The 24,540-nt window shown below is 43.2% G+C and overlaps 1 protein-coding gene across 18 annotated transcripts; it reads left to right on the top strand.

Moving 5' to 3' along the window:
- The first annotated feature begins 4,204 nt into the window (after positions 1-4,204).
- On the top strand, positions 4,205-23,564 carry LOC125519139. 18 transcript variants are annotated; one of them, XM_048684019.1, is made up of 7 exons: positions 4,205-4,355; positions 4,450-4,633; positions 4,709-4,841; positions 6,277-6,334; positions 8,660-8,773; positions 8,879-8,956; positions 9,174-9,893. In XM_048684019.1, exons 2-7 carry the CDS (start codon positions 4,546-4,548, stop codon positions 9,288-9,290), a joined length of 588 nt encoding a protein of 195 aa, XP_048539976.1. In that variant the 5' UTR covers positions 4,205-4,355; positions 4,450-4,545; the 3' UTR covers positions 9,291-9,893. The 18 variants fall into 18 exon arrangements, 11 of the variants coding, with proteins under 11 accessions (XP_048539976.1, XP_048539975.1, XP_048539979.1 ...); XR_007288191.1 differs by lacking the exon at positions 9,174-9,893 and adding exons at positions 21,752-21,877; positions 23,075-23,564 and having other exon boundaries at positions 4,215-4,633; XR_007288190.1 differs by lacking the exon at positions 9,174-9,893 and adding exons at positions 21,752-21,899; positions 23,075-23,564 and having other exon boundaries at positions 4,215-4,633.
- Positions 23,565-24,540: the final 976 nt, after the last annotated feature.

The following is a 24,540-nucleotide window of genomic DNA, read 5'->3' as shown; positions in this document are numbered from 1 at the left end:
AAGGAGTTCATTACCGACCTAGGAGTCATACCCAATGCGTCGGGCCCGATGACTCTCTTCTGTGACAACACTGGAGTTATTGCCCTTGCCAAGGAGCCCAGGTTTCACAGGAAGACCAAGCATATCAAGTGTCGCTTCAACTCCATTCGTGAAAGTGTTCAAAATGGAGACATAGATATTTGTAAAGTACATACGGACCTGAATGTGGCAGATCTGTTGACTAAACCTCTCCCTAAAGCAAAACATGATCAACACCAGAACTGCATGGGTGTTCGATTCATCACAATGTAACTAGACTATTGACTCTAGTGCAAGTGGGAGACTGTTGGAAATATGCCCTAGAGGCAATAATAAAATGGTCATTATTATATTTCTTTGTTCATGATAATTTTCTATTGTTCATGCTATAATTGTGTTATCCAGAAATCGTAATACATGTGTGAATACATAGACCACAACACGTCCCTAGTGAGCCTCTAGTTGACTAGCTCGTTGATCAAAAGATAGTCATGGTTTCCTGACTATGGACATTGGATGTCATTGATAACGGGATCACATCATTAGGAGAATGATGTGATGGACAAGACCCAATCCTAAGCACAACTCTAAGATCGTGTAGTTCGTTTGCTATAGCTTTTCCGAATGTCAAGTATCATTTCCTTAGACCATGAGATTGTGCAACTCCCGGATACCGTAGGAGTGCTTTGGGTGTGCCAAACGTCACAACGTAACTGGGTGACTATAAAGGTACACTACAGGTATCTCCGAAAGTGTCTGTTGGGTTGGCACGAATCGAGACTGGGATTTGTCACTCCGTATGATGGAGAGGTATCTCTGGGCCCACTCGGTAATGCATCATCATAATGAGCTCAATGTGACCAAGTGGTTGATCACGGGATCATGCATTACGGTACGAGTAAAGTGACTTGCCGGTAACGAGATTGAACGAGGTATTGGGATACCGATGATCTAGTCTCGGGCGAGTAACATACCGATTGACAAAGGAAATTGTATACGGGATTGATTGAATCCTCGACATCGTGGTTCATCCGATGAAATCATCGAGGAGCATGTGGGAGCCAACATGGGTATCCAGATCCCGCTGTTGGTTATTGACCGGAGAGTCGTCTCGGTCATGTCTGCGTGTCTCCCGAACCCGTAGGGTCTACACACTTAAGGTTCGGTGACGCTAGGGTTGTTGAGATATTAGCATATGGTAACCCGAAAGTTGTTCGGAGTCCCGGATGAGATCTCGGACGTCACGAGGAGTTTTGGAATGGTCCGGAGGTGAAGATTTATATATAGGAAGTCAAGTTTCGGCCATCGGGAAGGTTTCGGGAGTAATCGGTATTGTACCGGGACCACCGGAAGGGTCCCGGGGGTCCATCGGGTGGGGCCACCTATCCCGGAGGGCCCCATGGGCTGAAGTGGGAGGGGAACCAGCCCCTAGTGGGCTGGTGCGCCCCCCCATGGGCCTCCCCTGCGCCTAGGGTTGGAAACCCTAGGGGTGGGGGCGCCCCACTTGGCTTGGGGGGCACTCCACCCCCCTTGGTCGCGCCCCCCCTTGGAGATTCAATCTCCTAGGGCCGGCGCCCCCTAGGGGTCCTATATATAGTGGGGGGGAGGCAGGGCAGTCGCACCCTAGCCCCTGGCCTCTCCCTCTCCCTCCCGTGACACTCCTCCCTCTCCCTGAGCTTGGCGAAGCCCTGCCGAGATCACCGTTGCTTCCACCACCACACCGTCGTGCTGCTGGATCTTTATCAACCTCTCATTCCCCCTTGCTGGATCAAGTTGGAGGAGACGTCTTCCCAACCGTACGTGTGTTGAACGCGGAGGTGCCGTCCGTTCGGCGCTAGGTCATCGGTGATTTGGATCACCATGAGTACGACTCCATCAACCCCGTTCTCTTGAACGCTTCCGCTCGTGATCTACAAGGGTATGTAGATGCACTCCCCTCTCCCTCGTTGCTAGATGACTCCATAGATTGATCTTGGTGATGCGTAGAAAATTTTAAAATTCGGCTACGTTCCCCAACAATGCCTGCGCCAACAACTTTATATATTGAACTACGTTTTCCTAGATGACTCAAATTTTAGAACACAGGCATTATTTTTTGGGAATGCAGTTAACAATAGAATCAAGTCAAGCTGAAAACAAGAGATCTATTGTTCGATATTGCATTTAATTCCTTTCTTGCAAAAGCACCAGATATGAGTGAGGAAATTATTCAATATTGAATTTTATTCCTTTCTTTTACCCACTGTTCTCTGCAAGCGTGCATCTGATCAGGTTCCTAACTCAATTCATTTTTGTTAGATCTGTCAATGAAGAAAACAACACATTTCACGATATGATGATTGGTACTTACAGTTTTGTTGTACTCTGTCATTTGCCTTTGTGGGAACGACACTGCTCTATTGCTTGCTTATTTAAGATCATGGTAATCGTTTTTGCTAGCTTATGTGTATTTTTAATAATTTTCTTTCCTTATTGTTGCATGTTAGAGTGCAACTTTCAGATAACTTTTCTTTCCTTGGGATAGTTGGAATACTATGACTAGATATACAATGGTAATGTTATTAGTGTTAGGCCCTTCATGATTTCTGCGTAGCATGTCTAGACTACCAGCCACAATTTGAGCCATATCGCAATAAAAAAATGACAGATATTTCACTGGGAAGCGAACTCAGCAAGACAATATAGTATAATCCTTACCCTTTCAGATTACTCCTATTTGCTTATGCATGTCCTTGTACAGATCGGTCCTGATCGTTTGACTTTTCGAAGAAATGAAGCTGCATATCCCCAACCTCAACTATTGTGTCACATCAAGGACGTCTAGCTACTTGTTGTTCTTCAGTTACTGTTGCTCTTAAGATTAATGTCTTAGAGATTCTTAGGAGAGAAATTGTATGGAATTTAATAACCATTCGTTTCAACAAATATACGTGATATTTCCTTGTAAAAGGCTGCCTTCCAATTTATGGTCTACTATTAAAGGGGAGTTAGTAGGTTGTTTCGTTTCCACCCTCGAACAGATGCCCATCCTCTCATGTTCGGTTTTTAGTGTTTTTTTGGCTCTAATGATCTCGTTTGACCTACTGCAATAAACAGATGCCCCACCGCTCCTTTATTATGGACTCATGTGGGGCCTCGACAAATCCACTGCCTTACAGCAAAACGAAAACAACCAACCATCAATAAAATATCTCCCCGTTATTTCTTTCCTTATGATGCACTAGTAAGCATGCACGTGCAACGCACGTCTCAAACAAAACATGTTTACATGATAATACTAAAATGATTTTTTACAGAAAATTCAGATCGCTACTAAATTTTATCATGTCACTCAAATTGTATTTTCAAAAAGTGCGATATATTTGTGATCCAACACACATATCATAAACATGTCTTCGCATAAAATTCACTTTCATATAATAATTGTATTATAACTGCTACAAGAACATATTCTAAAAACCGCAACTAAGCATGTTTTGAAGGTCCATCTTTTGAAGCAATGAAGGTCCATCTATAGATGCGATCAATGATGCTTCGTTCAATGCATGGGATATTGTTTTGAGCTTCATTCTCTTCGTACTTTAAAATATGCACCAAAAATTGCTTCCTCAGTTGAAAACCATCCTACATTGGCATTATACAACATTGTTATAATAAGTTGTATGTGCAATGTGTATACAAATAAGCATGGTGTAAATAGTCACCTGGGGTATGGGAAAATATAGCTTTCCATCGCACAATGAGTGCATGTAATTAAAAACCAAATAACCAGACAAGGCACCGCATATATGAAATAAACACATAATGTGCGTTGAATGAATCAATTAATATTGTAATGCGTTTAAAAGATTCATACCAGTGTGAGTTTGTTGGAGCATCAGGAACTATGCATTCCCATTTAGAGATATCATCCTTGAATGTAGGGTTTGCAACTTCAAGCGCAAGGTTTAGATTGTCGGCCACGGTTTTAAGTACATTCTTTCCGAAAGTAGGTATTGGTATCGGATCGAAAATTGAGACAACTTTTCTATTTTGATCCAAGACAAACAATAGAAATAACCCAAACATATACCAAGGCAATAAAATCTGCAATGATGAAATAGTTTAGAAATACATAGAATATTAATTAAGACCAAGTAAAGCACTATTACAAATGAAAAAAATCTTACCATATCACATTGAGAGATATGATAGTCATTACTCCTTTCCTCATTTCTCCTTTTCTCCCCATTCTTCCCTCATTCATGGCCACGACATCCCCATCCACAGGCGGCGGCCCGGCGATCTGCTCTGCGCCGCCCCTCACTCCTCCTGGCGACGCCGGGTCCATCCACCGCGTGCGCTCTCCTCTTCCTCCCAATGGTCGCCTTGCTCCCCATCACCTACGCCCACTCTGGCAGCCCCCAACCCTAGTTCTCTCACACCCTGTAGGTTGAGGAGGAGTGAGGCTTCTGGGCGAGGAGGTGCTGGTGGTGGTGCTGCTGGGCGAGGAGGCACTTGATTTGCGTTCGCCGGCGCTGGATCCGCATGCGCCGACGCTTGATCTGCTCCGTCGTGGCTCCGGCGACCTTACCATGTGGCTCCGGGACAGGAAGGCTACCCCGACGACATACAGGTCAGCCCCCTTCTCCTCTCCTCTTGGATTTCTTCTTCTTCCCTTCCATGAGATGGTGTTCGTGCTAGGCTGCAGGAGACCTCAACACGCCAATGGATGCAGCCAGCCTCCAACTCACCACGCACCTGCACCAACTTGATGTAGGGAGAGGAGGAGTGAGGCTTCTCTCACGGGAGGACGCCCAGCCATGGGGCAGCAACAACCCAAGGTAAAGCCTCCCTCTACCTCTCTCTCGTTTTGATTTCATAGGTCTGGTTCCCTGATTTTTCTGCTGCTCTAGATTCACTTGCATGCTTGACTGAATCTAGTTGCTCTCAGGCCCTAGTGTTCAATGAGATAGGCATTGCACTATTTACCAATTTAATTTGCTTGCCTACAGCCACATGGTCCAGAGATAGAATTGAGATATTCATACTAAGTTTAATGATTTGCTGGTCATAATTACTGAATTTCGCTTGGTGCTATCACTGTCGGCATCTAGTGCTGAATCAGTTGGACACCGTACTGTTTACCAATTTAATTTGCTTGCTTGCCGCCACATGGTCCAGAGATAGAAATTCAGATATTGAGACTAAAGTTTAATGATTTCCTAGTCATAATTGGTTCAGTGACTAAATCTGTCCCCAAACTGTCAAAATTGTATGTCAAAGCTAAAAAGCTATCAAAACTTTGCTTTCAAGAAAGATGAGCCTAAATTCAGTAAGATGTGTGCGCAGCTTGCTTTCAAGATTGTTAAACTACTCCATGTTTATTTAAACTAATTCCTCCTACAGATTGCTGTCAAAATAAGCCTAAATTCAGAGTCTTTGGAAGTCAATTACTTTGAGCCTTTGAGTTAGAAGGTATACCAGTCTCTTTGCAGTTTGCTCTTAATACACTCTTCCCTTGGCCATGATGAGATGTTTCAGTCTTTCCACTTATCAGTTTTTAGTTCCACTTGAAGCGATGCATATTCGAATACATTTTCTAGTCCTTTGAGCTGTTGAATGAATAAATGACAAAGTATTAGCATCACAACCGAACAATAACAGAAATCGTCTTATCAAAAGATGGTGTAGTGGGACTAATGACTAACCATAGCGGTGAGGTCTTTGCGGCTCATTCTTGGGCCTAGCGAGTCGAGCACTTGGATGCATCGCTGCCCGACATTTATAACTGCTAGGTACCAATGGAAGTGTTCAATGTTAACTGGAATGAATATCTGAAAACAGGGTTTTTGTTAGTTTAGGTCCCATTTATACAAACATTTATACGGAACTGAGACTCACCATATCATGTTCCAAATAAGTTGTAGCTCTGTTTAATACCCATCTTGGTGCGTCATCCCGTATAGAGCTAAATTCCTTTATCATCTTAGAGATGCATGCACTCTCTAAGAACACACTTCTACCTGACCTCATCTGTAGATGCTCTTTAGCACTTATGCAATGTATGTATGCGTCTATGATCTGCAATATGAAGTGCACACCTTAGTCAGAGGAGAGAATAGGAACTCATGTTAAAACAGCATAGTCTTGTCTGAAAGCTACATATACTTACTTCGCCGCCAAGAAATTCTTTGGGGAGTAATAGACGTTCTAACTGTTTTCTTTGGAGATGTGAGTCGTCGATGCTCACTAAATTTCTTTTATCGTTTGGTTCAGCCATGATACTTTCAATCACGGACCAATCATCGCCGGTGCAGGCATAATCTATCATGATGTAAGTAAAACATTTATTAATTAATAACAAAGAAAATAAATGTAGCCAAGCGAGGGATGACATAGAAGGATTTGTTCGTGCCTTCTGGAGCCACCACGTAGTCTTGTGCCTTCTTAGGTTTGTTATGCAGTCGGATAGGCTTCCCAGTTTGTGCCCCTACCATGCTGGACGTTTGTGCTAATTCTTTGTTCACACCTGGCTCCATTTGTTCACTTGTTTCCATTTGTTCACTTGTTTCATTGAAGCTTAATTCCTGGAAGCAACATTACAAAGAATAATGGGTATGCAGGATTAATATAATTAGAATTAGAACTATTTGGGACACAGTTGGAACAAAAAAGATGCCTCTGTCACTTCGGAGTCTTCGGAATCACTGGACTGCGTGCTTTGCTTTTTCTCCACTTCTTCTTTGTCGGTTGTTCCATTTGATTCTGCCAGCGTGTCCCCTATAGTTTCTGCCCCTTCGGTGCCAAATGTTTGTGCTAATTCCTCATCCCGAGCAGGTTGCATTTGTTCACTTGTTTCGTTCAAGGCCAGCTTGTCCCCTATGGTTTGTGCCCCTTTGGTGTCGAATGTTTGTGCCAATTCATCGTCTTGAGCTGGCCGCATTTCTTCACTTGTTCTCTTGACGGTTAATTCCTGAGAGCAACCTGCCTTTGTCACTTCGCAATCTGTGGTCTGTGTGCTATTCTTTTTCTCTACTTCATCTTCATCGTCTATTCCATTTGATTCTTCCTCGCTTAGTCTCTGAAACTCACAGTAATATAATATGATTCAATACTTATAAAAGAGCAAATATTATGAAGGTGAGTAAAGAATTGTTTGTATGCTTGTCTTAGGGTATCACCTCATCAATCTGCATATTTTCTGTATCATCCAATTTGGTTTGTTCTTCCTTTGCCGTTGTTAACTCGGTATTCACATCCTCGTCTTTGGTTTGTATGCCTTCAAGCTGCATATTTTGTGTATGCTCGTCATTGGCTCCCCTGTCGATGTGTTCCTGAAAACCAAGCATATATATTATTATCATGCCGTTATCTGCATCTAGTTGTGATGTACAAAACATAGGGGTCGAATGTTAACTTAAAAATAGTGCTATCAGAATAATGATCTATTTCTTTGTTAATGCTCCAGTCAACTTTTGGAGATTCACTTGCGTGACTATTCTCTCAAGTAATCATGTGGATGTTGTAATAAGAATTTCCTTAGTAACACAGAGCATTTTGGTAATTTTGCGGGGTCAAACAGAGCATGTTGATTCACTTTGTTGGATCCCCTCTAGTGACTGTGTTGCCTTGTAGCACGGTTAGTGATGTACTGATGTTTATATCATGTGGCTTGCGAATGTGAATGACGTTTATCACCTAGTCTACATAACTGGGGCGATTTTGAGGGAAAATTACATAAACATACTAATCCTGCTCATCATTTTTCGTTGTAAGCATGTTTCATGAGCTGCTGCTGCAGCAGCAGAAGCACGATTAACTGTCGATAGCCCTGAATAAATGGAGTCCTGCAAATCTGTGGGACTCAATAGTCTCCCACAACTATGGGGGCCTGTGGTTAGTGTTCATTACTTAGACCATGCTGGCCATGGTGTCATTCTGGGCATAATTTAAACACTTTCTTTGTCTTTCCATGTTCCAGTTTTTGGAATCTGAAATCATGTAGAAACAGGAAATTTCATGATAAATGAGATGTGAAATCGTGAATAGAATGTAATTTCAGAGACGTCATTACAACGATGATGGCAGATTGATCCGCAGATGCCATCAGGGATTGTGACGCAGACATGGAGGACGACGATAGTTCACCACGGACAGACGTGTACCGCAAGCTGGAGAAACTTGCGGTGGAGGAGGCCGGCGCGTTGGAGGGGTGTGAGGATGTAGCGCAATGGAGGGGTGTGAGGATGCCAGATCGAGAGAGAGGATGAAGGAGAGGTTGAAGGAAACCCTATGGTGCAAAACCCGTTGCTTCTTTGGGCTCCTGATCGAGAGATTGTTAGTTGTAGGCAATATGTAAGGCAGAAATCACGGGAAGGACTTCCATAGCATGAGGAGTCCAGGGAATCGTGATTGTTATCTCAGGCCCCACGCTTTCCTCGTTTATCTCAGGCCCAATGTTTTTTTTTGTTTTTTTATACCCCACACATACAGAATTAAAGGAGTTATTTTCGTAATACATTTTTGTACAGAATTATTGGGTTCAGCTCATCGGAACGTTTCATCGATACTTTTGTGTGCTTTCTCTTACCTTTTTTTATATACATAAAGTTTACCTCTCTGTATAGAAATATAATTCTTGTATCATTTGTCTTGCCAGCTAGTTAATGTACCCTCAGCAGCCGTGCTTGATAGGAGGGGCCAGGGAAGTGCTTTAAGTCGTTCCAAGAATGTGAGACAGTGTCAAGTCTGTAAGGCAAGTCAAGGGGATCCTGTGGGTAAAGATTGCTTTGCTTGGAACGTTCTTGTACCTATTCTACTATCTGTTTTTTCGACTCGGTGTTTAGTAATGTGTGGTTATCCTGATGTCGATTTGCAGCGGCAAGATCCTTCAGCGGTGCAGGAGATTAAGGGTTCCATAATCGATTCCGCGCCTGTTGCTGTCCCCAATTTTCAGGTAAACACTGAAGCGAACCTAAAGCCATCTAATATTCTATTGTCTTTCTGAAAAAAGAAAGCATGTGAGCTCATGTACCAAAGATTCGGGAACGACGTATGGTCATACAGTAGTAATAATGCCTCTCAACTTCACTACATTCTGCAAATCTCATAGACTCTTGCAGTTTTCATCACAAATATATGACATAGCTAACATAAGTTAAGTTACTCAACAGCCGGAGACATCTTCAAAAAAACTTTACATGAAAGAAAATGAAAGGGGTTCAAAGACTGCAGGACACTTTGGCGTTCGAGAACATCTTCAGCAGAACAGAATGCTACAGTATATTTAGATAGCACAGAATACAACATAGATTGTTCCCTAATATGGTGCCTGGTTTATTGTATCACTCATCTCCAGCGCAAAGTAAAGGAAGCTTCACACTCTGTCCCTAACAAGACCTGAAAATAGAAGGAAAGAAAAGTGTTAGGTCGAGAATTAGTTATATAGATACAAAAGCAAAGGTGCAAAGAATACACGAAAGATCGTACCTGCCTCACCCCTCTAAAACATCTCTGTAGACAATGTTTTTGGTGCTCTTCCCAGATTTATCAACCTCCTTGTTAGGCTTGGCTAAAATTTGTGTCGTCTTTCTTGACACACCCCTTGACAATGCAACATATAGCTGGCCATGTGAGAAAACAGGTTCGGGAAGGTAAATACCGACATTCGGGATGGTTTGACCCTGTGCCTTGTTAATGGTCATCGCAAAACTCAGGCGGATGGGGAATTGTTTTCTCTTAAGCTTGAAGGGAAGTGAGGTGTCCTCTGATAGAGGCTAAGGTGTCCCGATGTTTCGATGAGATGGTGGCTATCGTTTTCTGTGGGAGTCGACCTTGACGATCCGACTACGAACGTGCGAGACGTCGCGCCTTAGCAATCGCTAAACCAACTTCCGAGGGTTATTGACCACGCCGGAGCACGATCAACCTGACCACGAGGGTCTATTTCCTGCGAGCAAACGAAGAACAAGCAAGAAACTGAGATTGCAATCGGGATATTGCGAATATAAGATGAAAGCTTTATTGATCAAGGTGGGGTTCTGTGACGTCTTGGTCTGGTCGTTGGACACAAACGAAGTACGCGAAGTTGCAGCTATGGCGAACTTTTAATCTAAACAAAACCCAAAGTCTAAACGACGCCCTAAGGGCTGTATATATGGAGGAAGAGGGGGGAATTTCGTGGCCCTTGAGGGTGGGGTCCGAAACCAACCCTAACTCTTGTTTCCCCACACACACGGACTCTAAAAATAGCCTATACTTAAGTATTTCCGAAATTACATGGGCCTGGCCCATTAATAAGGTGACGCAGCACCTAGAATAGCCTATGGACGAATATTATGAAGTGGCATCTTGTATATTTCGTCCAAGGCTTCATGCACTCCTTATGGCGGCTTCAAAGTCCTGAAATCATCACTTGTAACTCCGTTCTTGATCCCCTTGCGCATGCCATCAACTCCATGCGTGTTCTTGCTCCAATGTTCATCCTTCTCCAAGCTAGGCCCTTCATTTGTAAGCAAAACAAATGTATCCAATTTAGGCAGCATCATAATCTCATGAACATTAGAATCATTACCAAGAAACGAAAGTACCTGGTAATTTAATTGGCGTGCGCGAGCTCTAGTAATTGGTCCAGTATATGTAACAGTAGGGGCTGTGGGTGTAACAATGGTATTGATGTCCTCATCATCCTCTGCAATCGGGATATTGCGAATATAAGATGAAAGCTTTATTGATCAAGGTGGGGTTCTGTGACGTCTTGGTCTGGTCGTTGGACACAAACGAAGTACGCGAAGTTGCAGCTATGGCGAACTTTTAATCTAAACAAAACCCAAAGTCTAAACGACGCCCTAAGGGCTGTATATATGGAGGAAGAGGGGGGAATTTCGTGGCCCTTGAGGGTGGGGTCCGAAACCAACCCTAACTCTTGTTTCCCCACACACACGGACTCTAAAAATAGCCTATACTTAAGTATTTCGAAATTACATGGGCCTGGCCCATTAATAAGGTGACGCAGCACCTAGAATAGCCTATGGACGAATATTATGAAGTGGCATCTTGTATATTTCGTCCAAGGCTTCATGCACTCCTTATGGCGGCTTCAAAGTCCTGAAATCATCACTTGTAACTCCGTTCTTGATCCCCTTGCGCATGCCATCAACTCCATGCGTGTTCTTGCTCCAATGTTCATCCTTCTCCAAGCTAGGCCCTTCATTTGTAAGCAAAACAAATGTATCCAATTTAGGCAGCATCATAATCTCATGAACATTAGAATCATTACCAAGAAACGAAAGTACCTGGTAATTTAATTGGCGTGCGCGAGCTCTAGTAATTGGTCCAGTATATGTAACAGTAGGGGCTGTGGGTGTAACAATGGTATTGATGTCCTCATCATCCTCCCCTTCTTGAAATGAAGTCGTCCTCGACGGAAGCGCATCTTCCTCACCCAAATAAGGCTTCAAATCTGCAATGTTAAAAGAGGGACTAACCCCAAAATCTACAGGTAGCTCAAGTTTATATGCATTATCATTTATTTTCTCTAACACCTTAAAAGGACCATCAGCACGTGGCATTAGCTTTGATTTGCGCAGATTAGGAAATCTATCTTTACGCAAATGTAACCAAACAAGATCTCCAGGCGCAAACACAACATGTTTTCTACCCTTATCTCCAGCAAGTTTATATTTAGCATTCATACGCTCAATGTTTTCCTTAGTTAACTCATGCATTTTTAAAATCAATTCAGAGCGTTCTTTAGCATCAAAATTAACCTTCTCTGAAGATGGAAGAGGCAACAAATCAATAGGTGCACGAGGTAGGAAACCATACACAATTTCAAAAGGGCACATCTTAGTAGTAGAATGCAACGAGCGATTATAAGCAAATTCAATATGAGGCAAGCATTCTTCCCACATTTTCTTGTTATTCTTCAAAACAGCCCTAAGCATAGTAGACAATGTTCTATTGACTACTTCAGTTTGTCTATCAGTTTGGGGGTGACAAATAGTACTAAAAAGCAGCTTAGTCCCCAACTTAGCCCATAAACATCTCCAAAAGTGGCTAAGAAATTTAGTATCACGATCTGAAACAATAGTATTTGGCACACCATGTAAGCGAATAATTTCACGAAAGAACAAATCAGCAACATTAACAGCATCATCGCTTTTATGACATGGTATAAAGTGTGCCATTTTCGAGAAGCTATCCACGACAACAAATATGCTATCCCTCCCCTTCTTTGTTCGAGGTAAACCTAAAACAAAGTCCATAGATATATCCTCCCAAGGAACACTAGGTACTGGCAAAGGCATATATAAACCATGAGGATTGAGTCGTGACTTAGCTCTTTGACATGTAGTGCAGCGAGCAACAAAACGCTCAACATCCCGTCTCATCTTTGGCCAAAAGAAATGTGTAGCAAGTATATCTTCTGTCTTCTTGACGCCAAAGTGTCCCATTAATCCTCCTCCATGTGCCTCCTGCAACAACAAAAGACGAACGGAGCTAGCTGGAATGCATAGCTTGTTAGCACCAAACACAACTCCATCGTTAAAAACGAACTTGTTCCAAGTTCTCCCTTCCTTACAATTCTGCAATACATCTTTAAATTCAGCATCATGAACATATTGATCTTTGATGGTCTCCAAACCAAATATTTTAAAGTCAAGTTGTGAAAGCATAGTATAACGACGAGACAACTAAACATTCATACCTGTCAGCATCTTCAGGAGCCATGTATTGCGTCTCATGATCAGAATCATCTCCACCGTGTTCGTCACGTGTAATAAGAGCCAAAGTCTCCTCATCATAGTCACTAGCGGACTCATACCCACCATCCTCAGTAACAATCATCACACGCTTAGATGGGCATTCTCTCGCATAATGACCTCCACCCTTGCAACGTCGACAAATAATATCATGTGTTTGCCCTGTTGATGCCATGGATGAAGAAGAGCCCTTTGCAGGCCCAGAAGGTGTGCTCTTGGAAGATAGTGGTGATTGTGCCTGCTTTATTGTATCACGGTTGGAGGTGGCAGCCGACGGAGGCGCCGGTGTAGCAGAACGTGTGGAAGTAGATGATGCACGTGGTGTCCATGATGAAGGTCGACCTGCAGAAAAGTTAGTCCGCGCCAATGCCTGTCGATCCTGCACTTCACGTTCAGCTTTACAAGCAAGATGGAATAAACGAGTGATATTAGTATACTCCTTATACTCTAGAATCGTCTGAATCTCTCTATTTAATCCACCCATAAAACGTGCAAGCATAGCTTCATTCTCCTCAACAATACCACATCTAATCATGCCAGTTTGTAATTCCTGATAATATTCTTCTACAGAATTTTTTCCCTGTCTTAAGCGCTGCAATTTTTGAAGTAATTCACGTTGATAATATGGTGGAACCCAAGGAGTACGCATAGCAGTTTTCAAAGCAGCCCAAGTAGCCGGAATAGGATATAATCTACAATGCTCAGACCACCAAACACATGCAAAACTAGTGAAAGCACAAACAGCAGCAGGAACACGTCTCTCCTCGGGATATTGTAAACATGTAAATCGTTGTTCAGTTTCTAACTCCCAAGTAAGATATATATCAGGAACATATCTACCCTCAAATGGTGGAATATTCAACTTTAGTTTAGGGAGATGGTCATGATCTCGTACCTGAGGGTGAGCCCTACCATTGCCATTATTTGCATGTGGACGACCTGGTGGTTGCTGTGCTGTTGGTGGCACGTAGTTCTGATTTTGATCAACCTCATCCTCATAATCTCCAACATAAGCATCCTCCTCCACATCAGCAGTAGGAGCCACAGAAGTATCAACAGCAGCACCAGCAGTTTGGCCCGACTGAAGAGGGACACGGCTCGCTCGGCGGAGGGTTGTTTCCCGACGTGGAGGTAGTCGGTGTTGTTGCTGTTGTTGCAGAGGTGCGGCAGGAGCAGCCGGTGGTGGTGGTGGAAAACGCGAAAGCAATTCAGCAAACTTGTTATCGAGCTTTGTTTCAAACGTCTTCTCCATGCCATCTATCTTCTCCATGGCCTCTTCAAATCTGTTTATCACATCTTGCACCTGTCCATTCATCATTTGCTGAAACGTATCATGAAGCTCCTTGTTCGTCAAGTTCTCCCAGTCAGTCTCGTCGGCTTGTGATCCTGGCATGGTTAGCAGCAATAGAAACACACAAGAATATGATCCTACAGACTACTAACAAGTGGTGGTGGTGGCGGGTGTCACAAATCCGTCAAGCAAATCTCAAATTCTTACCAGTTCTTACCCAGCAGCAGGCGGTGATCGGCAACCGTTGTAGTCAAAAACTCTCAAAAGCTTGGATAGAGCGATTGCCAGGGGAGAGTCAAACGCACGACGTAGATGTATGTGGAGCTGGGAAGGCTTATAGTATGGTAGCAAAAAGGGTCAGCAATAATCAATTCAGAGATGCAAAGTTGAATAAACGCTCAATGACGGTACTGTGCTGGTCCTAGGCTAGACCGTGCTAGAGACGCGAGCCTAGAACACTAACAAAATCACGGCGCTGCACGTAAGTAAGGGAAAAGCACACTCTGGAACTTTTTTTTTTCGCTCTTTTTTTTTGCGCTTCTCTTTTTTTTTGCGAAAAATCACTATAATGGCGAGTGTCTCAAAACTCTTCCCTCGTCAAACTGATAGGATGGGCATGAAAAAAAAAATTCACTTTTTTTTTCGGAAATCAGGGCAGCGACGACGAAAAAGTGCGACAAAAAATCACTATGATGGCACGTGGCTCAAAAGACTCAGAAAAGCCTAAAAATAGGATAGGAAAAAAAAATTTTGCCCGTGAAAATTTTGGCCTAAAAACTGCCCGGGGGTCTCCAGACTTTTTTTTTCCGAGACCTACGCAGGCAAGGAAACACGACTTGGAATTTAGATTGATCTCAAGAACAAACCTAATATGAGAAGAACTCGGATTGGTGGTGGATATATGGTTGTGGTATATGGCAGCGGTGGTGGTATATGGTAGCGGTGGTGGTATATGGATAGAGATTGGTGGTGGTATATGGATACGGATTGGTAGTGGTATATGGATATGGATTCAGAGCGGTGGCGGATAAGCAAAAGTGGTAGATGGGCGATGATGATGGTGCGGCGGCGGCGTGACAACTTATGACCAGAACTCGAAACTCAAAGACTAGACTCTAAGACCAGCAACTTGACACGACGATGCAACCGCAAATTCAACAAAGCAAAAACCCTAAAAAGATTATGCAAAGGCTCAGATTGGTTCGGATATGATGAACTAACCCTAATTTTTTTGTGTGGCTTTTTTTTTCGTGGACTGTAGGTATGAAGAACAGACTCGATCTAATCTACGAAAAATTGTAAAAATCTCACCGAGCAACCTGGAAATCTGATACCACTTGATAGAGGCTAAGGTGTCCCGATGTTTCGATGAGATGGTGGCTATCGTTTTCTGTGGGAGTTGACCTTGACGATCCGACTACGAACGTGCGAGACGTCGCGCCTTAGCAATCGCTAAACCAACTTCCGAGGGTTATTGACCACGTCGGAGCACGATCAACCTGACCACGAGGGTCTGTTTCCTACGAGCAAACGAAGAACAAGCAAGAAACTGAGGTTGCAATCGGGATATTGCGAATATAAGATGAAAGCTTTATTGATCAAGGTGGGGTTCTGTGACGTCTTGGTCTGGTCGTTGGACACAAACGAAGTACGCGAAGTTGCAGCTATGGCGAACTTTTAATCTAAACAAAACCCAAAGTCTAAACGACGCCCTAAGGGCTGTATATATGGAGGAAGAGGGGGGAATTTCGTGGCCCTTGAGGGTGGGGTCCGAAACCAACCCTAACTCTTGTTTCCCCACACACACGGACTCTAAAAATAGCCTATACTTAAGTATTTCGAAATTACATGGGCCTGGCCCATTAATAAGGTGACGCAGCACCTAGAATAGCCTATGGACGAATATTATGAAGTGGCATCTTGTATATTTCGTCCAAGGCTTCATGCACTCCTTATGGCGGCTTCAAAGTCCTGAAATCATCACTTGTAACTCCGTTCTTGATCCCCTTGCGCATGCCATCAACTCCATGCGTGTTCTTGCTCCAATGTTCATCCTTCTCCAAGCTAGGCCCTTCATTTGTAAGCAAAACAAATGTATCCAATTTAGGCAGCATCATAATCTCATGAACATTAGAATCATTACCAAGAAACGAAAGTACCTGGTAATTTAATTGGCGTGCGCGAGCTCTAGTAATTGGTCCAGTATATGTAACAGTAGGGGCTGTGGGTGTAACAATGGTATTGATGTCCTCATCATCCTCCGATGGCGACATGGGGATCCTAGGTATGAACACCCTCTTTCCAGCATGCTGGCCACCAACAATCTCCGCATCGATTGCATTATCCTGGAAGGCTCTGATCATAAGCCGTGTTCCATTACACAAGCCATTATGAGGGTCGAGGTTCGGTAGCAAAATGACCGGGCAGTTGATTTTTACTCTCAAGACATGCGGGGGCAACCATTTGGTGTGATGGAGTTCAGAAAATCAATCGTGTAATTATTCTGGAAGTCATCCTCGATAGAGTCAAAGCTATGATATACCTTTTCTTCTCCCGAAAACCTAGAGATCATCTTGTCATTCAGGTCATCCACATGCTCGTTTTTGGTCGAGAGAATTGCATGTTTGCTCATGTACTCCCTCGACCTATCATTGGTGTGCAGGGATGGGAAGACATCTTCGATGAGCTTGTTAATAGGTTCTTCGTCCTCAGTATAACCAATCACAATGTCTTCAGGGAGACGCACATAGTCGTCACCAATAGTTTCTTCCGTTCCATTGCCAATCCTTAGGAGGTATTCGAAGAACTAAGGGTCCTCCTGTGCCCGCATATTGCGCGTGAGGCGTATCTTGCGGATCTTATCCCACAGATAGGATCTCAACAGTGTAGCATCCGTGATCTGTGCTCTTGTCCCTCGTGTAACAATGGGGAGGACCTGCCTGAAATCCCCACCAAAGACAACAACCTTTCCACCAAACGGCAGAGGACATTCCATTATATCTTGTAGCGATCTGTCAAGCGTCTCAACTGCTTGACACTTTGTCATAGCAACTTCATCCCAAATTATCAAGGACGCCTGTTTAAGCAACTCTGCCGTACCACTCTGCTTTGTGAAACCACACATGTTGTTGTCAGTGAGCTTGATTGGAATTTTGAACCTGGAGTGCGCAGTCCGGCCTCCAGGCATTATTGACGCCGCTATACCTGATGTAGCAGTTGCGATCGCTATTAGGCCCATCGAACGGACCTTCGCAAGCAATGCCTTGTACAGGTACGTCTTCCCAGTGCCTCCTGGACCATCAACAAAAAATATCTGGCTTTTTTGGTTCGTCACATGATCCATTATGTCGTTGAAACCATCCAGTTGTTCACTGTTCAAACAGCTAAATAGATCTAGATGCTCTTGGTCAACTCTAACTTGTCTCTCCTCTGTTACCTCTCTATACTCGGCGTCAGAAGAACCATCTATGTCAACCAGATCTAGAAGTCCATACATTTTAATATCCTTACCCATGGATTGCACCAGATCCCTGACATCTCTAAGGACCATCTGCTCAAGTGTTGCCTCGTTCGACTCAGTGCGGCGGTAATCTTCAGCCATCGATGGTAGATGTTTGTCCCACAATTGACGGATTTGTGTTGCCTCACAGAATACCAGTATAGTCGCAAACAACCGTCTAAGAGTAGAAGGCATTTGAAATGTCGCTGCCTCCGTCATGCAATCATCCAGTGTCCTGTCATGCAATCATCCAGTGTCCTGTCATGCTCAATGAGGCCTAAGTGCTCACATGCCTCTCTGAAGGAAGTGCATGGCTTGCCATTTACTGTTTTTAAATCATCAAATGAAGTGGCACCTCGGACATGACTTAGGAGCACCCGCAAGTAGTACCTACCTCCTTCAACAGGGTGTGCATACACCAGCCTTCCAATCTGTGATCTCTTACTACAGGGTGTGCATACACCAGCCTTCCAATCTGTGATCTCTTACTTCTTCTCGTTTGCCACTTTTTATTAGCGGCAATCCACCTATAATGTTCTGGGAACTCTCTGTGCAGCCATTTTCGTGCCGCTGGATACTTCTTGTTCATCTCAAAGTACTCGGTAAGCATGGATTTGGAAGAAGTTGGGCGAGCGACAACATCTTCTAGATTTTCATAACCCTTAAATGCGACTGTGTGCATGTTTGGCAAATGAAGCTGCAGCTGTAACACAGATGGACTAACACCAAACATTTTAAACCCAAAAATCCTGTAAATAGCTTCTGGAGGAGATATATAGCGTGCATCCCTGTATTGACGAATTTCATTAATGATTCCCCCATCATTGATAATATCCTGCTCGAATGCAAATGATGCCTTATCATGCCCTTTGTAGATGTACTTGAATAAGTACTTGACTGCCTTGATCCTCGAGCATGCTTCGACATTTATATGACAGTTGTATTTCATAAGCAGAAAGGGGTTGTAAGGGACCACCCATCTATTGTCCAAATCTGCTCCTCTGATCCTTACTCGAACCCCGTCGTCCCTCCTTCTATAGATGGGATATGAGTCTTTCCCTTGTAATGTAGCATCACAGAAATCTCGCGGGTAATGAAATCGACATTGTCCATCTATCATGCAAGGGCAACTTTTCTGGAGTGCACCACATGGGCCGTGCAACATGTGTTTGACTACCAGATCATGGAGGACAGGATATTTCTTTTTGTCGGGTATCTCTGCAGATATCACCCGATCATAGTCATCTAGGGTCCTTAACTTGCCTTTTGCTTTCATGATTAGAAGTATATGCTCATGCGGGAGACCTCGCTTCTGAAACTCTGTGACATGTAATAAGCTGCGACTTCTCCGAAATGCTTACACTTAGTTAGTAAGTCCATCATATTTCGTTGCTTAGCTCTGTATACTCTTGCCACAAGGTCTGGGCGGTCTTGTGGCAGCTGTCCAGGCAACAATTCCTGCGTTATCTCCTCCCAGTAGGGATTGCATGTCATCGTGAGAAAATAATCCGGTTTACCCCAACGTTGAACTATTGCCATCGCATCCAGAAACCTGCGCTGCATGTCACGGTCACCACCAGGAAATGTACGTGGAAGCACGATTCTCTTGCCAATCCGATCACCGCGTGACTCGCCAGCAACGACGGTGTCAACAAGACCCTATAATAAAACAATATTTCACTCCAATTAGTATAAAGGTTCAAGCAAAGAGTGAGGCATCTGACATATAAATTTTGTGATAAATAGAAGCACGTTACCTGGTATAGGTCAGCGCGTATAACCTTTTGATTTGCTGGCTTTGAATACCAGTCAAGCCTCATTGTCTCAATCTTGATGTACATGTCAACAGCCCACTGTTGGAAAAGGCGCCCCCCAAACAAGATGATGTTAAAAAGCTTCTTCCGGACACACAACTTGAAGCAATAGTACTCTCTCGCGCTAACAAATTTCCTTGATTTTGTTGGATTCATCTCATCGTCACCAAAATCCTCATCCAGGTTATCATCGTCATCACCTAATAATTGGTTAACAACATAAAAATTGTTATGGTAGGTACAACCATAAGTAAGAATAATAAAAGTAGTAATGACGACCTATACCATCAAGTAAATCAGTGGGTGGGTCTTCATGCTGTGCGTTATGACCAACTTGTTCTCTAATCATGTTATCATCTGAAAGATGGATGACTATAAATTTTAATTTAAAGAACAATAAAAGTAGTAATGACAACCTATACCTTTGGGTAAATCAGTGGGTTGGTCTTCATGCTGTGTGTTATGACCAACTTGTTCTGTAAGCATGTTATCATCTGAAAGATGGATGACTGCATAAGTTTGAATTTAGAGAATAATAGAAGTAGTAATGACGACCTATACCTTCAGGTAAATCAGTGGGTTGCTCTTCATGCTGTGCGTTATGACCAACTTGTTCTCTAATCACGTTATCATCTGAAAGATGGATGAATGCATAAGTTTTAATTTAAATAATATGATATATACCAATTTTGAACATCATACCTGAAGGAAAACCATAGGTTGGGTTCTGTTGTGCAAGTTCATCCACTGAAACTTGGTTTGTGCCATCGACTAACTCAATATATGGCATCCAACGATTCCAACCGATCTCCCCACGTGGGAAGAACAGTGGATATGACAAAGGGTCGTAGCACCCATGGTATGCTCTAATATACAGGGGACGGTCTCCTTTACCGTATACGACAACACTCCTATCAAAGGTTTTATGTGGGTCGCTTCCTTCAACCCATATTGCTGCAACCTGAGAAGTAGTTGGCGCATTGTACCTTCGTTGATCGAGGTTGATATCTGTGTTTAGTGAGATCCTATATTCATCCAGATTCGGAACAGCACCAAGGCTCTTCAAAACCTTTGCATAAGGGTTATGTTCTAGTATTGTTAGAATCTTCCGTATGAGATCCAGCCTAAGATTCGGAGACCTCTTAACTCTGTGAAGCAAGTTTTCATCCGTATCATAAATATATAGCTGCAAATGCCGAGGGCCATTATCACCAGACGACAGATCATCAAGAGTGTGGTACAATCCCCCACAGGCACGAAATGTATATACACCTGTTCCTGCCGCAGTGCTGACTTGACGATCAAGGGTGACTCCAAGACTGGTGAATGAGAAGTGGGAGTTGAAATACCGTATATTATCTCTGAAATATTTTGCATCCTCATCATCCTGACTTGTGAACAATCATTTCAACTCTTCATCAACCTCTGGAGTAAATACACCAACTTTTCCCTTCCTGCAACAAAATGCAGGCCCCTCGTATTGGAACCACAAAGCTCCACAGTGGCAGCAGTCGCTAACTTTTCTAAGTACATGGTGATTTTTGGGCAGGTTCATGTAAACTCTGTCATGATGCTCATTAGTGATAGTTCCATCACCATGATGCCGTGCCACTCGGTAGGATTCAAAATCAACATCTGGAAAAGAATGGACAATTGCATTATTTAAAGTTTGTGCACAAACCATATAACTATCTTATGTCGTATTCATAACTCATGATAGCAATAATCTACCTGGTCTAGCAAACATCCTAGCTTCTTCATCAGGGTCAACATCACCAGTTTCTCCAAGGTTCCGGTCTCCCAAGCAGTCTAGTAAATCATGATTAGGACAGAGTTATGATGCACAAGGTCACGTAAATTACGCGTATGACACATATTATCGGGGTAGAGGAATCTTAAACTGCCATTTTGCATACCATCAAGTATTACGGTCTGGACATCGGGCTCCAGTATTCCATACGCATCTTCGCCGTGGTCGTTGCCTGATAACATTGGTTGACCCCAGTGAGTAAGTAGTAGGGATGAACCGAAGATATGAACCAAATGCTAGTCTCAATCGAATGAAGAACGGAGTGCTCAATTAAAGGAGAAACAAACACTATTGATAATTTAGCAACTTAATTAAATCGATGAACTAACCCTGATCATGAAAAGTTACCCCTGGGGTACGTAGATTGACGACTGTATTGAGTTGGGGGTTGTCAACCCCTGACAGTTGTGTGAGTGTCATTCTTCTTGAACTTCGTTGCATCTGGTACGCATCATTTCTGTGCAGCCAATCGGATTCATCATTGTCAGAAATATTCTCCTTGTCAGTTTGTATGAATCCATTGTATGGTCCTAAAGTTGGTAATGCACCATCTGGGCCTGTGATGTTTTGCAGCTGGGTGACCGCCTCTTGTCCAGTAGCTGGCACATGTGACACGATGTTACTGGCATTGAAAGCAGCAGTAATGTTCTGCAGTTGGGTGACCGCCTCTTGTCCAGTAGCTGGCATATGCGACACAAGGTTACTGCCATCGAAAGCAGCAGTAATATTTCTATTTTGCTCATGGGTTTGGCGTTGTCTCTTTAATATTTCCTCTCTATTCTGTGCATAACGCTCCCTTTCCCTCCGATTCTTAGTCTCATTAGTGTCTGAACAGATGAAGAAAAAATAATTACATGCCAATTCAATTGGGGCATAGATAATGAAATTTGATCATCATTACCTTGTGATACAGCTAGCTGTGCCGGTGTTCCGTTATGTAGGCCATCTATTTCCTCAGTGGTATTTTTTTTCTTTTGTAGGCTTCACGCCTTCTCTTATTAATCTCATCTTTATTTTTTGCATACCGCTCTCTATCCCTCTACCTTTTTAGTTCCTTTGGGTCTGCAAATCATGACACAGTTCAGTAGTTGTAATACTGTATCGAACTTGAGTGACTGGGTTGTGATCAATACCTGATGTTTGGTTGTTGCTTATATCCTGGAAGGGGGTGCACGTCCTGACTGGGTTATGATCAATACCTGATGTTTGGTTGTTGCTTATATCCTGGAAGGGGGTGGGGGTCCTGCTGGGAGTGGTAGGGCCCATACGAACTCCTGTAAAAAGATGTGAGATCATTATATTTAATGGAGTGCAAGACCATCATTTAGAATATGGAACCAACAACCTCGAAATGTAATGATGTACTTTGTAATAGATTCAATCGCAATTGTCGCTTTCAAGAGGCCTCATGCATAGGGTGTATTTTCTTATGGTCATATGATTTTGAGGGGACATCTTTGTAATAGATTGATTCTCAATTGTCGCTTTCGATCAAGAGGCCTCATGTATAGGGTGTATTTTCTTATGGTCATATGATTTTGAGGGGACATTGGCGGTAAACATGTAGCTCTGTAGTTTGTAATAATATTCATATAGATTAATGTTCGGAACCAAGAGGTCACAGTCAGTGTGAATTTTATATGTACATATTAATTTGACAGAACATTGTGGCAAACTACAAAGATTTGTTTCAGTCATAGGTTAGGTCAGTGGTATCAAATTTTCAGTACCATGGGGATCTGCTGAGGATCCGTGGTATGATTTCACTTGCTCATGCACTTTATAATTGGTTTTCATAACATATGCTCACGGCATATGGTTCATCTCTTGCATCGATTACATGGACAATCATAGATCCTAGTATGTGGATTAACCATGGTTTCACTATTTATGCAGAACTATGCAGAACAGAAACAGGAGCAATGAACGGATGTCATTGTTAACATCTTCACATGCGTGCAAATCAGCCTGCCGAGGAGTTTGCCGCCGCCGATGCGTAGTCCGGAGACAGTCGCGACAGTGTGGGCGACGGCGTCTGAAAGATTGAAGAGAAAGCATGCACCTGTGTTGGCGAGGAGGTCGTCGTCGTGGATGTCGCGGTCGTCATCGGCGTCGTCGGTGCGGCCGTCGTCTGGCATCGTCGGTGCCGCCGTCGTCTGGCGTCGTCGGTGCGGGCGTTTCGGTGGAGGGCAACTCTGAAGAGCGACGGGAGGATTGGTTGCCACTAATTTTGGAGCGGATGTGGCTGTTTCGGTGTGTTTTTGTATATTCCAAGGTTTAATTTACCTTGCATTATATACTTCAGCATGACCCAAATAATGGGCATTTCGGCAAATCTGTTGTGTTCCCACACTTGGGTGGATGGAAAAGACTTATTTTGATCATGCAAAAAATAAAGGACAAGAAATATCCTATGCTAAGAAGAAAAAAATGCATCCCCATGGAGGAGAAACCCCCCATGACCTAGACAACTATTTTATCTCAGCTTCTACGTCACTTCAAAACCGAATACGCGAATAGGAGACACGTTGAACATAAATGCACAAAGTTGCAACTAGTACAAAGATAGGTGAAACACGAGTACTAAACATAAAGGCACAACATGTTGCCCATGACTGCTGCTATTTTAAAGTTCTAACAGAAACATGATGTTGCTCTCTCTGATTTTGGTGTGAATTCCATGCTTGAATATAATGTCTGTGACATGAGGCTTGCTTCACCAAAAAACCTTCGAGGCACAAAAAAGTTGCCTGCATTTAAAAAACAAAAAAGAGAGGAGAAAAATTATGATACACACAAAAATAGGCCTATGTAAGTATGTTCAAACGTTTCCTTAAAAACAATGGATGATATTCTTGTGATTCTGGTGTGCTTGGGTTGGTGTGTTATTTCCTTGCCTGTATTTAGTGTGCTACTTGCTTGCGTCATCGAGCTAACTTGATTCATTTTTCTAATTGAAAATCACAGGTTGAAGATGATTGACCTAAATGAGGAACCAGATGAAAATAATGGTTATCTTGTGGATTGTACACAACATGCTGCTGGAAATACAGAGTCTGTGGCCGAATGTCCTAAGCCTCCTATCCTGCAAAATGTCAGTGTTGCTACTGCAGAAGCAGTGGAGACAGATAGGCACTCAATTCATGGGATAGGGGCTCCTGGTAATACACAAGTGTCTGTAGTAGTAGCAACTGAGACTGATGGTCATACCCCTAATGGCACGGGTGTCGCGAGCGATACTGCTAGGAACTGCTGGTACTAGTTTAGGTACTGAAAATGGTGATGAAGCTTGGTTACAACCCAAGGAGTCTTATGTGGGCATGAGGTTTGACACTTTGGAAGGCGCCAAAGAACACTACAAT

The sequence above is a fragment of the Triticum urartu genome, chromosome 7 (assembly GCF_003073215.2).
Source record: "Triticum urartu cultivar G1812 chromosome 7, Tu2.1, whole genome shotgun sequence".
NCBI lineage: Eukaryota > Viridiplantae > Streptophyta > Magnoliopsida > Poales > Poaceae > Triticum > Triticum urartu.
The sequence above is the reverse complement of the archived record's forward strand: the minus strand, read 5'-3'. Positions and strand labels throughout refer to the sequence as shown.

Coding starts and splice junctions, on each gene's coding strand:
- LOC125519139 (XM_048684019.1), top strand. CDS start 4,546: ATGCGCCGACGCTTGATCTGCTCCGTCGTGGCTCCGGCGACCTTACCA. Junction 8,774..8,878: donor AGGCAAGTCAAGGGGATCCT/GTGGGTAAAGAT, acceptor GTCGATTTGCAG/CGGCAAGATCCTTCAGCGGT. Junction 8,957..9,173: donor TTGCTGTCCCCAATTTTCAG/GTAAACACTGAA, acceptor GTTACTCAACAG/CCGGAGACATCTTCAAAAAA.